This window comes from Penicillium mononematosum, assembly GCF_028829835.1.
Source record: "Penicillium mononematosum strain IBT 11891 chromosome Unknown utg000003l:1.0-8172316.0:1.0-8177699.0, whole genome shotgun sequence".
In the NCBI taxonomy this organism is placed as follows: domain Eukaryota; kingdom Fungi; phylum Ascomycota; class Eurotiomycetes; order Eurotiales; family Aspergillaceae; genus Penicillium; species Penicillium mononematosum.
The window spans coordinates 5278658-5292296 of record NW_026643273.1 but is presented as its reverse complement, the minus strand read 5'-3'; the positions used below and the strand labels follow the sequence as shown (position 1 = coordinate 5292296).

The 13639-nt window shown below is 49.5% G+C and overlaps 4 protein-coding genes across 4 annotated transcripts; 1 reads left to right on the top strand and 3 right to left on the bottom strand.

Moving 5' to 3' along the window:
- Positions 1 to 791: 791 nt before the first annotated feature.
- Positions 792 to 4302, bottom strand: N7519_007023 (putative nicotinamide nucleotide transhydrogenase; the record flags this gene model as incomplete). The annotated part of the gene is made up of 5 exons (XM_057293799.1): positions 792 to 823; positions 885 to 959; positions 1009 to 1197; positions 1250 to 4138; positions 4209 to 4302. The coding sequence occupies 5 exons, from the start codon at positions 4300 to 4302 to the stop codon at positions 792 to 794; spliced, it is 3279 nt and encodes a 1092-aa protein (XP_057148610.1).
- Positions 4303 to 4934: 632 nt separating this feature from the next.
- Positions 4935 to 7066, bottom strand: N7519_007022 (putative amino acid permease; the record flags this gene model as incomplete). Its single annotated transcript, XM_057293798.1, has 10 exons — positions 4935 to 5110; positions 5160 to 5562; positions 5619 to 5740; positions 5835 to 6143; positions 6194 to 6314; positions 6370 to 6404; positions 6457 to 6723; positions 6781 to 6829; positions 6888 to 6908; positions 6959 to 7066. 10 exons carry the CDS (start codon positions 7064 to 7066, stop codon positions 4935 to 4937), a joined length of 1611 nt encoding a protein of 536 aa, XP_057148609.1.
- Positions 7067 to 8128: 1062 nt separating this feature from the next.
- N7519_007021 (TauD/TfdA family dioxygenase) lies at positions 8129 to 9342 on the bottom strand (the record flags this gene model as incomplete). The annotated part of the gene is made up of 3 exons (XM_057293797.1): positions 8129 to 8558; positions 8635 to 9206; positions 9247 to 9342. The coding sequence occupies 3 exons, from the start codon at positions 9340 to 9342 to the stop codon at positions 8129 to 8131; spliced, it is 1098 nt and encodes a 365-aa protein (XP_057148608.1).
- Positions 9343 to 10025: 683 nt separating this feature from the next.
- On the top strand, positions 10026 to 13395 carry N7519_007020 (uncharacterized protein; the record flags this gene model as incomplete). Its single annotated transcript, XM_057293796.1, has 4 exons — positions 10026 to 10410; positions 10839 to 11232; positions 11344 to 11800; positions 11851 to 13395. 4 exons carry the CDS (start codon positions 10026 to 10028, stop codon positions 13393 to 13395), a joined length of 2781 nt encoding a protein of 926 aa, XP_057148607.1.
- Positions 13396 to 13639: the final 244 nt, after the last annotated feature.

Below are 13639 nucleotides of genomic sequence, written 5' to 3'. Positions count from 1 at the left end.
AACCTGATCGTGTTCCATTCAAGTATACTAGTAGGTATCTTATATCTAATTTACCACGTATCCTCAACTTGTATACTCCCCGGATGTGGAGTACATGGTGATCAATTTCCCGGTACTCCGTACACATACAAAAGGAGACACCGTAGTTCCCTACTATCATCATTTTAAAACGCAAGCGGTATCGTATCTTTTTTTAAGGGAAATTACATGTCTCGACAGCGCATAGAACCTTAGCAAGGGGTACACGAGGAGTACCAGCCCCCGAGTACGAGCGTAGACCCGGAGGACCCGCTGGAATTGAGTTGACTTGATACAGGTAAATTCGCCGCTTTCTCCAGCAACAAGGGCGAATGTTGTCCTCGAGTGGGGAATGCGCTATACTCTACTCCATACTTCGTATCACATAGAGGGGCTTGCGAAAATTTCGTGTCTATTTGACCCACTGCCCCGATCATCCGAGACAGGACGGTTCAGCGCCCACTTCAACTCGCCCGCTAGGGATTCGGCTGGGTACTCCACTATGAAGATCTTCACTATGTATGTCAATGCCAAGTTGGGTGTTTACAGGATTCAGAGTGTCGTATCTTTAATAAAAAAGGATTGCGCGTGCGTTAAGTAACTCGACCTACTGGCCCCGGGGGAAGTAAACCGATGACGAAATAGCAATTCATCCAGCATGAGCGTGGAATAGAACAATAGAATAGCCACTGGGGCACGAAATCTCGCAGTTAACAAGGAAAAATTCAAAAATAGCATGCAGTCGTAAAAGGATAATGAGTTCTAGTCGAAGCCTACTTCCGTGCCTCCAGGGCAGCTTTGATGGCTGTTCGAAATGAATTAGCACCATCTTCTCTTCTGTAGATATTCACGCAAGTGACACTTACCATCGCAAGAGGTCTTGGCATCGCCGAATAACATCCGAGTACCGGGCATATAGAACATGGGGTTTGGAACATCCGCTGTGAAGAATGTTAGTTTCATTTATCAGGAATGACGAAGAGACCATACCATATCCGCTGGACATCCCCCGCTTCATAACTATAACCTCCTTGCTCTTCCACGCATGGAGGACAGGCATGCCGGAGATAGCGGAGTCTGGCTCCATGGCAATTGGGTTAACGGTATCATTGGCGCCAATGACGAGGGTAACATCTGTGTCCGAGAAATCCTCGTTGATCTCTTCCATCTCCAAGACAACTGCATCGATTGTTAGCGAGTAATTCACAGATTTCAACCATAAAAGTCTTACTATCATAGGGCACAGATGCCTCCGCAAGCAGCACATTGCATTGACCGGGCATTCGGCCAGCAACAGGGTGAATAGCGAAGCGAACGTTGACACCACGGGCACGCAGCAAGCGAACAATCTCCGAAAGAGCATACTGAGCCTTGGCAACAGCCATACCATAGCCAACTACAATGATGACATTCTCAGCGCTGGATAAAGCTTCCACGGTGTCATCGATGCTGCTTTGCTTGATCTCGCCCTCCATCTTCTTCTGGTTTTGCGCAGCCGGACTCGAGATTCCGCCGAACAGGACATTTGTTAGCGACCGGTTCATATTGATGCACATAATGTACGAGAGAATGGAACCGCTAACACCGATCAGGGATCCGACGCTGGTGAGAAGTGGATTGTCAAGCATCAGGCCTTCAGCCACAAGGGCGAATCCGGAATAAGCGTTCAACACAGTGATGACGACGGGCATGTCGGCACCGCCGATGGCTGCTGTCGTGGTATATCCTTTCAGGAAACTGAGGATGGTGCTTGTTCCTAGGCAGATGGCTGCGATTGCAGGGCTTCCTGGCGCCATTGTAATGAACGCTCCCATGGTTGCCATATTACCGCCCAATAGTGTTGAATTGACAATGTGTCGGCCGGGCAGAATCGTCGGCTTGGAAGACATGCGCCCTGCCAATTTCAGGAAAGCAACGATCGAGCCGGTAAAGGTAACACCACCAATCAGAACACCCATGTACGCTGTCGTCAGGTGGAGAGTTGTGATGTCACCAATATCGACCATTACACTTCCGGCACTAGTCAGAACAGCAGCCAATCCCACCACCGAGTGGAGAGCAGCGACAGTTTGGGGAAGACCTGTTGGTGTGATGCGACGGCCGATCAAGCCTCCGATCAAGGCACCTGTTCCAGCAACAGCAGTGAACTGCGTCAGCGTCTCAGTAGAGAAGCCTACCGCAGCCAGTGAAGCCAGAATACCGGAGATTACCCCCAGGATACCGAAAATATTGCCACGTCGGGCTGTTTGTTGCGATGCAAGACTAGAGATTGAGCCCATGCACAGAATTGTGCTGACGAGATATCCAGCCTGAACCAGACCTGACATGCCAGTGCTGGCGGCCGCAATGAAGCCACCACCAAACACCACAGCGGGGACAGCGTACAGCCATGGATACTCGGGAGGGTCAGTTGGACGCTTGAACATATCCAGCATACGCTTCGTGACAACGAAGCCGCCAGAGATATTCACGAAAGCCAGAAGCACGGAAGCAGCGCCGAAGTATTCTGGGATAGTAGTCGGCACATAGCCTCCTCCCATGATGAATAGTCCACCAATGCCGACCATGCCCGAGATGGCGTTGGTTACGCTCATGAGCGGCGAGTGGAGCGCAGGTGCTACGCCCCAAACAGCACGATAGCCGACCAGACCAGCAAGTCCGAAGGTCATCATGTTGCCCATAAATACTGGACCGGCTGCCTTACCTAGGGCCAGGGTCGTGCCCATTGCACCTGTGACCGCTGTCACATCGCGTGTTGCCTTTTGCCACGGCGTCAAAGCGACTTCCTCCTTCGCCGCGACAGCTTGTGCCTCTGGCTTTGGGGTTGGGGGTGGAGCGGGTGGAGCAGCAGGGGGGATTATTTCACCGTTTAGAGTCACGATGGAACCGCGCACAACTTCGTCTTTAAAGTCAATCCCAAACGACTTCTCCTCGGGGGCCATGGAGAGAAGGTATTTGGTGATATTGTTCGAGTATAGCGTGGAAGATTGGGTAGGAAGACGCGAAGGAAGATCCGTGTAGCCAATGATAGTAACGTCCTTGTAGCTGCTCAATTCTCCAGGAACAGTAGCTTCGCAATTTCCACCTGCTTCAGCGGCAAGATCAACAATAACAGAGCCGGGTTTCATTGCAGCAATCATTTCTTTAGTAATGAGCTTCGGTGCAGGCCTGCCTGGAATCAGGGCCGTGGTGATAATGATATCGACCTCTTTAGCTTGCTCCATGAACAGTTTCATTTCAGCTTCGATAAATTCCTTGGACATTTCTTTGGCGTATCCGCCCTGACCAGAACCATCCTCCTGGAAATCAACCTCGACGAACTCAGCGCCTAAAGACTGGACTTGCTCGCGCACAGCAGGGCGAGTATCAAAGCCACGAACAATAGCACCCATGCGACGGGCAGACGCGATTGCGCTCAAACCAGCTACGCCAGCACCAATAACGAGGACTTTACTTGGGGGAATCTTTCCAGCTGCAGTAACCTGACCAGTCAAGAAGCGACCGAAGTGATTAGAGGCCTCCAGGACCGCCTTGTAACCTGCAATATTGGCCATGGAGCTAAGGGCATCGAAAGTCTGTGCACGAGAGATTCGCGGGATCCGATCCATTGCAAAGGATGTCACACCACGAGCCGCGAGTGCCTCGACGAGCGGCTTGTTCTGGAGGGGATAGATGAAAGAGATAACGGTCGAGCCTTTGCGCAAAGCCTGGATTTCATTGAATGGTCCCTCCGACTGGGGGCTGCGGACCTTCAGTACGATTTCACTCTGTGACCAGACTGTATCCCGGTCGACCATTGTCGCGCCGGCCTTTTTGTAGGCATGATCCAGTAGCTGAGCGCGCTCGCCTGCACCACGTTCGATAAGCACGCGGGAGACCCCCTTCTTCAACAGAAGGGCGACATTCTGCGGGGTAATCGCCACACGGCGTTCGCCCGGAAAGATCTCCAGAGGGACACCAACGGTCAAGGCTGAATAAGGGGTGGTAGATACGGGCTCGGAGGGAGGTGACTCAGGTGCGGTTGTAGCGGTACGTTTGGAAATGGAGGGCCATCGCGGCTGGCAAATGAACGGACGATTATTCTGTGACGTGAAAGATGTAGCTTGCCGAATTTGAGAGACTAATTAGACGAAAGTGGTCAGAAAACAGCTCAACTTTGGCTTCAGACACCGCGATTTGGAGAAGCTTACCCGACGTCACCGGAAGGAAAGATTTCCCCGCGCGAGCGATGGACGCCCCAAAACACGGCCGCAGAGCTGACCGCAGCGATACTGGAGCGCTCATTGCGAGTGATCCTGCAGGCTGCACGTTATGCCGGGTCTTTGTCTCATCTAACGCCTATTGGGCCCAGGAAGGGGGAGCAGGACTAGGGTACCGCATCCAGCCCGGACTGAAAGGGAAATAGAAGCAACGCTAAAGAGCTTTAAAAAACAAAAGTTTCAGAAAGCGTTAAAAGCCACAGCAGAAAGGCAATAAGACAGAAAGAAAGAAAAGAAAGAAGAGAAAGGAGGGGAAGTTCAAGTTGAGTCAAGGCACCGATTCTCGGCAGAATGTCCAAGTAAAGAGGGGAAGCGGCTATGTACGATTCCTACCTTGCGATGAAACGCCCGGATATTTGTAATTTATAGTGTGAGCTATTAAGTACCTCTATAGCCTATAATCTATACTAATAAACTGTAGCCTTTCTCCCCCGCATAATCATAAAACGCGGGGGGCGTTGGAGAAGATAAGCCCTTGATTCTCCACATGTACCCATTTCAGGAACAAGGAACAATGATAGTATAGCAAGTTGAATTAGCTAGACTTAACTAAAATATTATATGGTCTAAAGCCCGAAAGCCATCTACTGCAATCTCTATGGCATTATATGCCCGGTACTAGGAACTGGTAGCCAGTTACACTTCCGCATTCCTCCATCATCGACCAGTGCTCGATTCACCATGGTCGGAGCTGACTTCATCCACAGTCTCAACAGCACCCTTACTATCAATGAAGTGAGTGATGCGATCACGAGGAAGCCAGGCACTCTCAGGCATCACGAAGTAGGAGATCAATGCCAAGATGGTGACTCCAGCCATGATAATGGGGGCATCTATCCAGGAAGTTAGCGGGATAAAAACATATGAAAAAGAACAACGTACAATTCAAGTTCTCGGCAGTGACAGGGAACGCGTAGGGCGAGAACAGGATAGCGACAACCCAGCCATTCCAGAAGACACCGATAAACTGGAACGGCTTACTCCAGCGGCCGAGACTCCACTGCGGCTTCGGGAACCGTTTCGGAGTGCAAAGCAGCCGACCCAAACAGATCAAACCGTAAGCTGCAGCACTGGGAACACCGGCTGCCGAGACGAGAGAAGTGAAAGCCGTGGAGGATGGAAGAATGGAGCAAGTGACTATAGCGGCGACAGCCCAGACAACAATAACTGCGTTCCGTGGCTGACCGTTCTTTACACGGGAAACCCAACCCGCAAAGGGGAGTACACCATCACGGGCAACGGCAAAGACAAGGCGAGAGGCAGCGATGATGGCAATTGCGGTGTTCTGAGGAGCAAAGTCAGCTGTGAAATATCCACACACACAAACAGATGATAGCTTACCAGCCATAAAGCGAAAATGCAAATGATATTCATGAAGATATGGCCGCCCTTGCCTAGAACCACGGCGTAAAGAGGCACGAAGGGTTGGGGGAACCGAAGCCCATAAGTGTGTCGGCGTCGGGCTAGAGAAAAACGAGGTCAGAAATTCGAAGTTTGCTATCCATGGAGACACGAGACGAACCGCGCAGAACAAGAAAAGAATAATCGTAGCCAAACCGCCGAACCCACTGGCAACGGTACTCCAGAAGATACCGCGAGCAGCAGTGATAGAGGCATTCTTGGTTTCTTCTGCAACGTGACCCGACGCATCAAATCCAATCAGAATACCAGCGGTAGCCAGATAAGAAAGACACCAGTTCCAGCCAGCCGGAGCCCCGGTACCGTTGTATGTGGTCATAAAGGCCTCATGGGTGGTACGGAATCCCCAGGTTTGAGCAGTGCCAATGGGCAGCCAGATAAGGTTCAGGACAAAGTCGAGCATCACGACTGCAGCGGACCACCAGAAGACATATCTGAAATATCGAGCTAAAATGCTGTCAGACGCAGTCAATCAACAGCTACACGTTTGTACATACGAGGCAAAAAGTTCAACAGGGCGGCCAGAGCAAGCAAGACCTCAGTGCAGATCCACTGGACTGCACGGAATTTGACACTGCTTACGTCCGATGGGAAATCGAGGTTGAATACGGTTATTTCCTAAAAGCGGTGTATCAGTCTAGATCCCGGGGAACGAAGAAAAAAGAGAGCTTACCGAAAGCATGTAGTTTACTGCAGCCTGGGTGTTGCCTATGATCAAATTAGCATCATGCAAGCCTTGGGGGATAGATACGCAACACACTTGCACAGAAGGTCGTCCAAGCCGTTGTACTCCACCAGGCGACGATAAAGCCAAGGAGTCGGCCAAATCGAGGCCCACCAGCTTCGGCGGCCCACAAGTAAATTGACCCGGCGGATGGAGAAGCCGAACAAACCTCAGCGATGACAGCAGCAGTAATGAACGTGAACACCATGGTCACTACATAACTAGTCCAATAGGCCAGGTTTCCACCGGCGGCAATACCAGTGCTGAAAGTAACGCGAACACCACCGACAAAGTAAAGAGCAGCTTGACAAAAGTCAGTATGAATGCATGCACCAAGTGGTGAACAGGCGAAAAACGTACCGAATGTGGTCGCAAAATTCTCGAACAAATTGTATGTCCGATGAAGAACCTGTTTCGTGACTCAGTTGCTGACCACCGATCATCTTAATCTATATGATTTGACCTACCGGCTTGTAACCCAAGGTCCGCTAGAAGATTACGTTAGTTTGAGATTTATAGACCTGGATGCAGCACTTACCAGCAAGGCGGCATCATCCTGATCCTTGAGCTCAGCCCGATTAGCTTCACCTTCACCTTGATTGGTGAAGAGGTCAGCAGAACCAGCGACAGGGTCGTGAGAGGCCATGTCTGGATGACAGATATATAGGGAAAAGAAAGACAAGCTTCTGTATCAGGTTGAGAAGAGATCAGAGATTTTAGAGATAGACTTTCTAAGGTTATTAGTCCCGCGGTCAAAACGTGCTCAGAATGATCCACCGGGAAGATTAGGACCCCACAGTTGGATTTGATTGCAACTATGGCTATGACTACTATTATTTGTGTCTCCTTTTATAGAATATAGTAGATATCACTACATATACAAAGAGTCCTCCAATTTCCTTTATATACCTGCTATTGAATTGTCCGGGTAAGTATAACGTAGAAAAAGAGTCCACTGGATTAATACCTAGGTAACCTTGGAACTTCCAAGGTTTATTAACTTTCCCAATCTTGGAAGGTCCGGAGGGGGTCCGTCCGATATACCGGCAGTATCAAACCAGTTGTATCAAAAAGTTCCCATAGTAAAGGGTTGACCGCCTAACCCACCGCCTATTATATAATAATGGTGAAGGGGCCCGAGCTCCCGGATCCGTTAGTCATCCAGACGTATGGCGGGCCCAGGTACCCAGGGCTAAGCCTGTTGCTCTCCCCTGTCCAGCTCCATTTTCGCTCGAACTTTCATCTACTCCACACGCCAATGGTAACCGCACTGCCTAATAGTAACATTCGCAAATGGTACTATTTAAGCAGACAAGGCGTTGAAGATGTGCTGCTGTTCAAGAGTTTTGATTAGTTTTGACTCGGAAAGGGTAGTGTGAAACTTGAGTAATATTCCAACCCTGGATTCCATGCTATCTCATTCGAAGATGCGAAGACGGAAAATGAGAGCAATATTATCCTAGCGAAGCATATCTTGTGTTATAGATACCCCCACACGTCATTCGCACTGCCGGATACCCCGAATGATGCACGCCCAAGGATCAGTGTTGAGGTCAGGGCTTTGGTGTTTACGCGCTCGGTGTAAAGTGCCTAGAAGTTAATTTCATGTCGTACATCCTGGGTCAAGACCCATGTAGACGAATTTTTTAAAAAAGTATTGCATTCAAGAACTCGATATATGCAACAGAGAAGGGGTCAAAGGAAACAATCACGGCCCTTCTGGTGGCTCCGACGCAGCCAGATTGCACTGCCTAAAGACTCTTATATCATCCGGCCTCAACGAACCCACAACGGTATGCAGCAAGCCATGGTTATTGAAAAGCACCATATCTCCCTCTTCCCAGTTATGCGCATATACATACTGTGGACTGATTGCGGGACGTTGAAGACGGTACATAATATCTCGAACCTCTTTTAAATTGTCAATAGTACTTCCATCGGCGAGATGGATCCTGCGAATTGCAGCCGGGTGGACCTGTAGAGATAGGTTGCCTGTTACAGGGTTCTTCCAGGCCATGGGTAGAATTTGGATCTTGGAAGGGTCGACAGGAGGTAGTTCGGATTCAGGCTTCTCACGGCCTTCGGTATATACGCTTAGGCCGGTGGGGTGCATTTTAGCGGGTTTGATCCAGTTGTATCTGTTCATCGAATCAGCGGCTTGTTTTTCATTACATGTGGTTACAATTTGTATCCATCTATGGTGAAATAACGTACGGATGTGGTGCATATTCCACCTTGCTTGTACGGACGAATTCCTGATCTTCCGGAGAAAGCATGTTGAACATCTTCTGACCAGAGATAAACGCTGTGGTTGCTAGGGGTGCATCCAGCTCCTCTCCTGAACCATCGTCGTATAATATCGTCTGGCGACGACCTTTGGGCACTTGCACCGCCATGAGGGTGGTGACTTTTGGCGGGTTGAGATCATACAACGCCGCGTCGATGTGCCAGCGATTGAAGCGGGTATATGCGTCGGCTTTGTCTTCGGGAATCACCTCACGGTGGGAACGGCGGTGATGGGGATGCCGCAGCTTGATGTCTTCGAGGCCCATGAAAGACTCGATAAAGCCGTGTCCCTTAATCTGGACCTGGGGTTGATCGGGGATCCCCGTGAAATATTCGTGGATAAAATTATCAGCAGTTTTGTCGTGGCCGTACGCTTCGGAGGCCGGATCAAAACGTTTGGTCAGCTCATATTGGGCTTTTGGGGGAGAGATTCTGTTGATTTTTGAATAAAACAAGATGGTGGTGGTATAGAGCGTCACGAACAATGGCGAAGTCATCGTCTATTAAACCGTTTAGCTTGGCATCTCACAATGTGCTGACAGTGATACCGGTCAGGTTCTCCAAATCCACGTCGATTGCTACCCCAAAATCTACGACAGATCCAGGCACGTGTTTTAAAGGTTGGACGGAAGGCATTGTCACCTGTGCTGTAAAGCAATAAATATATTTCCCCAAGGATTTTGCTGTTGTGAGGGGAGAAGAAGAAGAAGAAGAAGAAGAAGAAGGAGCTGAGTAAATGCCCAATACCCCGAATTCTAAATTCTAAATACCCAGTTAAAATGCACTGAATGAATCACTAGGGTGAATTCCCAAGATTCCATTTCAATACTTGTCATGCGTATTCGGTTCTTGAGCTGAAGCTGGAATTCAGCCACAGGAACATAGTGGAACCTTCTGTTGGAGCTAATCATGCAAGGCAATGCCATTAGATAAAAGGTTGAGGATCCAAGCCCGATGGCGAACGAGATCTTCGATTGACCTGTTGATTCGGTAAACGTGCATTGCAGATGATGTATTGAACCTAGCGGTGAAGAGCGCGAGCGATCTACCTGATCTATCAAGCCCAACCAACACAGTAATACAGCTCTGGTGGCACAGAGTACAAAGAGGATTGGGAGTAATCGACAAACCCGACCAAGTGTAACCAACTCATTAAGTCTCCACTTACTGAAGAGAAATTACAAACAAAAAGGAAAATACCGTACATATGCAGCTAACAAATACACATTGTATTGACCTTGCATATTGAGTCAGCTGTGTCTGTGGAAGCGATTAAGAAAGTAGTCCTAGTCCTCCATGTTGGGGTCATCTTTCTCAAAATGACAGTCACAACGTTCCAGTCCCAAGCCATGGCTGAGACTACCAAGCGTCTTCTTGCACAACTGGCCAACGAAGGACTTGTGAACGTTCACTTACTGCCACCACCTCCTCAATCTCAGACATGGTCATGTGTTTTGACTACAGAAGGCAGCAACACGACACGACGAGCACAAGTGGACCTATCTTCTTTCTCAACTCCTCTCAGTTGTCATCACTGGCGACCGAATGATTTCCAACTCCCCGTCCTCTTGGATGGTGCAGACCATGAAGTTCAACAAATTGATCCTGGAGCTGTGTTTGAATTCTTCGCACCAGGGTTTGCGTGTGATGAGTCAACAAAGGACGCAATTACTCGCGAACTGCGCAACAGCGCTTCTATGTCTAGTCTGTATCCTAGTTCATAACGGTGTCAAATTGACTAATGGATAGAAGGTAAATGGTTGGAGATTGCTGCCACGAAGCCAGTGCTGGATCTGAATTCTTCCTTTCTGGAATGGGAAGCTTCTCTCATTTTAGGACATCCGACTCACCCGGTATATTCGGACTCCAATGCAGATGTGATCAATAATTGCTAATTCGAAATACAGTTCCATCGAACATGCTTCGCCGATAAACTGGTAGAACCAGTTGGACCCGAGGATCTACCTGATATGCTCAATCCGGGTATATCACTGGTCCTCCTCCAGCGGTCTTCAGTTCATACGTATGGACCGTTCGAGGAGCTAACCGATTCTCTGGTAAAAGGATTGGGAGCTTCTCCCCGGTTTCTACTGACTTGATTATTATCCCTTGCCTTTCCCGACAATTGCCAGCGGTCTTGAACTACTTCCCAGAAGCAAAACATGTCAAGTCTGTCCCGGGTGCTGCAAAGGCGCATGCTGCTATCCGAACAGTCTCTATTACTGGTTATGAACTTGACGTGAAATTCTCTCTTGCGTGTCAGATTACCTCCGCGCTACGAGTTCTGCCGTGTTGGTCTGCGGCTGCAGCACCGGATATGACTGCTTTAATGAAGAAGATTCTTCCGGAGGACCTATGGCTGTTTGGAGAGGTGGCTGCTGTGACTGGAAGTCAGGAAGACAAGAGTGAAGCCCGCCACTTGACATGTATTCTTAGGGAGAACCTGCTGGCAAAGGCGCAAGAAAATGACGAAACACTGGTATTGGTCTCGGCACTAATGGAAAGACCACTAGGTAGGCAACAGACGTACGCAGAAATCTTGTTTGACTTGAAAACAACAGCCGAAAAGAAAAATTGGTTCACCGGGTTCGTTCATCTCAAAATCCATGTATTGATTTCAGCTGATACGGTAAATAGCTATATCAAATGCCTCTTTCGCCTTGGGTTGGATCCATTACTGCGTTATAGCGTTGGATGCGAGCTCCATGCCCAGAATACCGTCGCTCGAATTTGCCGCAAGTCGAAGGCGATCAAAGGATTTGCAATTCGAGACTTAGCCGGAGTGAAACTCCATGGGCCGACGCTGAAAAAGCAGGGATTTGATGTAGATGTTGCCGGGCTCTGCACAGAAAACCTCGATCAAGTGTGGAACAGGGTTCATCATGCCCTTCTGCAGAACAACGTCGGCTACATGCTATATGCGCTCGGCCTGGAAGGTGCAGAAGACGGATGGGCCATCGTGCGGTCGACGCTCTCCGAAGTCCTCGAGACGGGCCGGGGCCCCATCGGAAAGGAGATGTATCGCTACTTTACGAAAGATACGATGCCATTCAAATGCTTCTTGAAAATGAGAATGAGTGCCTCATTCAAAAGCGTGAGTGCATTTTATTGATAGCGCCAGCAATAGACTGACCTGTGATATAGTCAATGGCGATCGTTGAAAAAGAGGTACCTAGTGTTCTCGCCAAAAAGTCCCCGTGGTTGCTTCAAATCTCCTTGAGTGGCACCCAGGATCCGCAACACCCCGTCCTACCGGAACAGGTTCATGCAGAAACTCGCATTCGTGAAAGCGAGGCACTGCAAAAGAGACTGGCGGATTTTGTTGGTCCGTATGGTGCACTTCCCGGGGCCGCGAAAAGACTTAATCCCCACCCAGCACTCCTGCCGTGGCAGTTTGTAAAGGAGTTGGAGACCTTTAATGAAGCCTTGGCCATAGCTCTGAATAACATCGTCGAAAGATGGTGGAGAGACAAGGAGGCTGATCTACCGAGTCGAATGCCATTGGAAGCCCATGTCGAGGAGCTCTTGCAGTGGGTAGACAAGGCGACTGCAGATGGTATCATGCCACGCTTCCAAGGCCACCAGGGCAATCTGCGACCAGATATCTTGCTCCCAGTGACGGACCGTGAAATCCCAGAATTTCGCGTCTGTGAAATAAACGGCCGGTTTCCGATCAGTTTTCTCCACTACGTCGCAACCGCCTATGAGGCACTAGCCGGCAGCACATGGAATACTCCCTCGATCGAACCAGCCACCAAGTACAATGTACTTCAAGAGAGCCTGTTTGACTTGTTCGACTCGGATGGCCCCATTCACTTTGTCAAGGAAAGTCAAACTTTCCCGTCCGACAGCCCTCTATTTGGCTTTATCGAAGAGCGAACTGGGTGGAGGCCGAGAACCGTCAGGCCTGGCGATCTTCGTCTGGTGCCCAGTGCAACCAGCCAAACCGGATTTATCTTATGCTGTGTCTGGGGTGCGGATCCCACGGTCAAAACTCCCCCTGACTCCCTGCTGGAAGTAGATGGTGAGGTGTTGGAACCTGTGCACATGGTGGGCCTTCAGCTCTACGACTTTGAGCTCTTCTCTCTATCCCCCGGGATGGTGCGACACATCGCTGGGTGCTGCATAAATGACCCCCGGAGCGTGTTCCTCGCCCATGATAAACGCATATTAGGCATTATCCTCCAGGAGTTAGACAGCCTCGTGGATACGCAACGGGCATTGTCTCCTGCACAGGCGCAGACCCTTCGCGAACATATCATCCCTACCATCCTCCCCAAAACAGCTGATTTCAGAGACCTGCTCTATCGCACCCAGACCAACCCCGAAATCAAAGACCAGTACATATTGAAACCCGCCCGGGACGCTCGCGGAGCCGGGATCCTGCTAGGAAGAAATCTTTCCACCGAGAAATGGCAGTCGACTCTAACCTCCATGGATAGCCAAAATACCCATTCGTTGACGACCCAATATGTGCTGCAGCCAATGCTGAACTTACGGTCGTTTGAGTGGTACTGGGATGAAGGGCGCCAAATTCGCAAGAGTCGCAGTGTAGGCACATACTATTCTGTGAACGGGCGTTTTGTAGGATTGGGGATGTTCAGAACAGGACCAGTCTCGGAGGACGTGATTTCTGCTTCTACGAAGGATTCGACGTCTGTTTTAGCCGTGGTCGCCCTTAATAGTTAAAGAATTCCCCAGAATCTTCGTGGATAGATATCCAGTTAGTATTGGATCCATTGCCATCCAATATATTGATCAATTCAATTATGAACATAACTTTATTCCTCATTTTGTGCAAGGTGAAACTGACTTCTACCAACGTCATACAACAACGGAAGGAATTGGAGAGCGACGCGTTTGTGTTGAGCACTATGGCCCTATATACGTATACCTCTGGCCGACGCTGCTAAAATGGCAACCCTAATGAAAG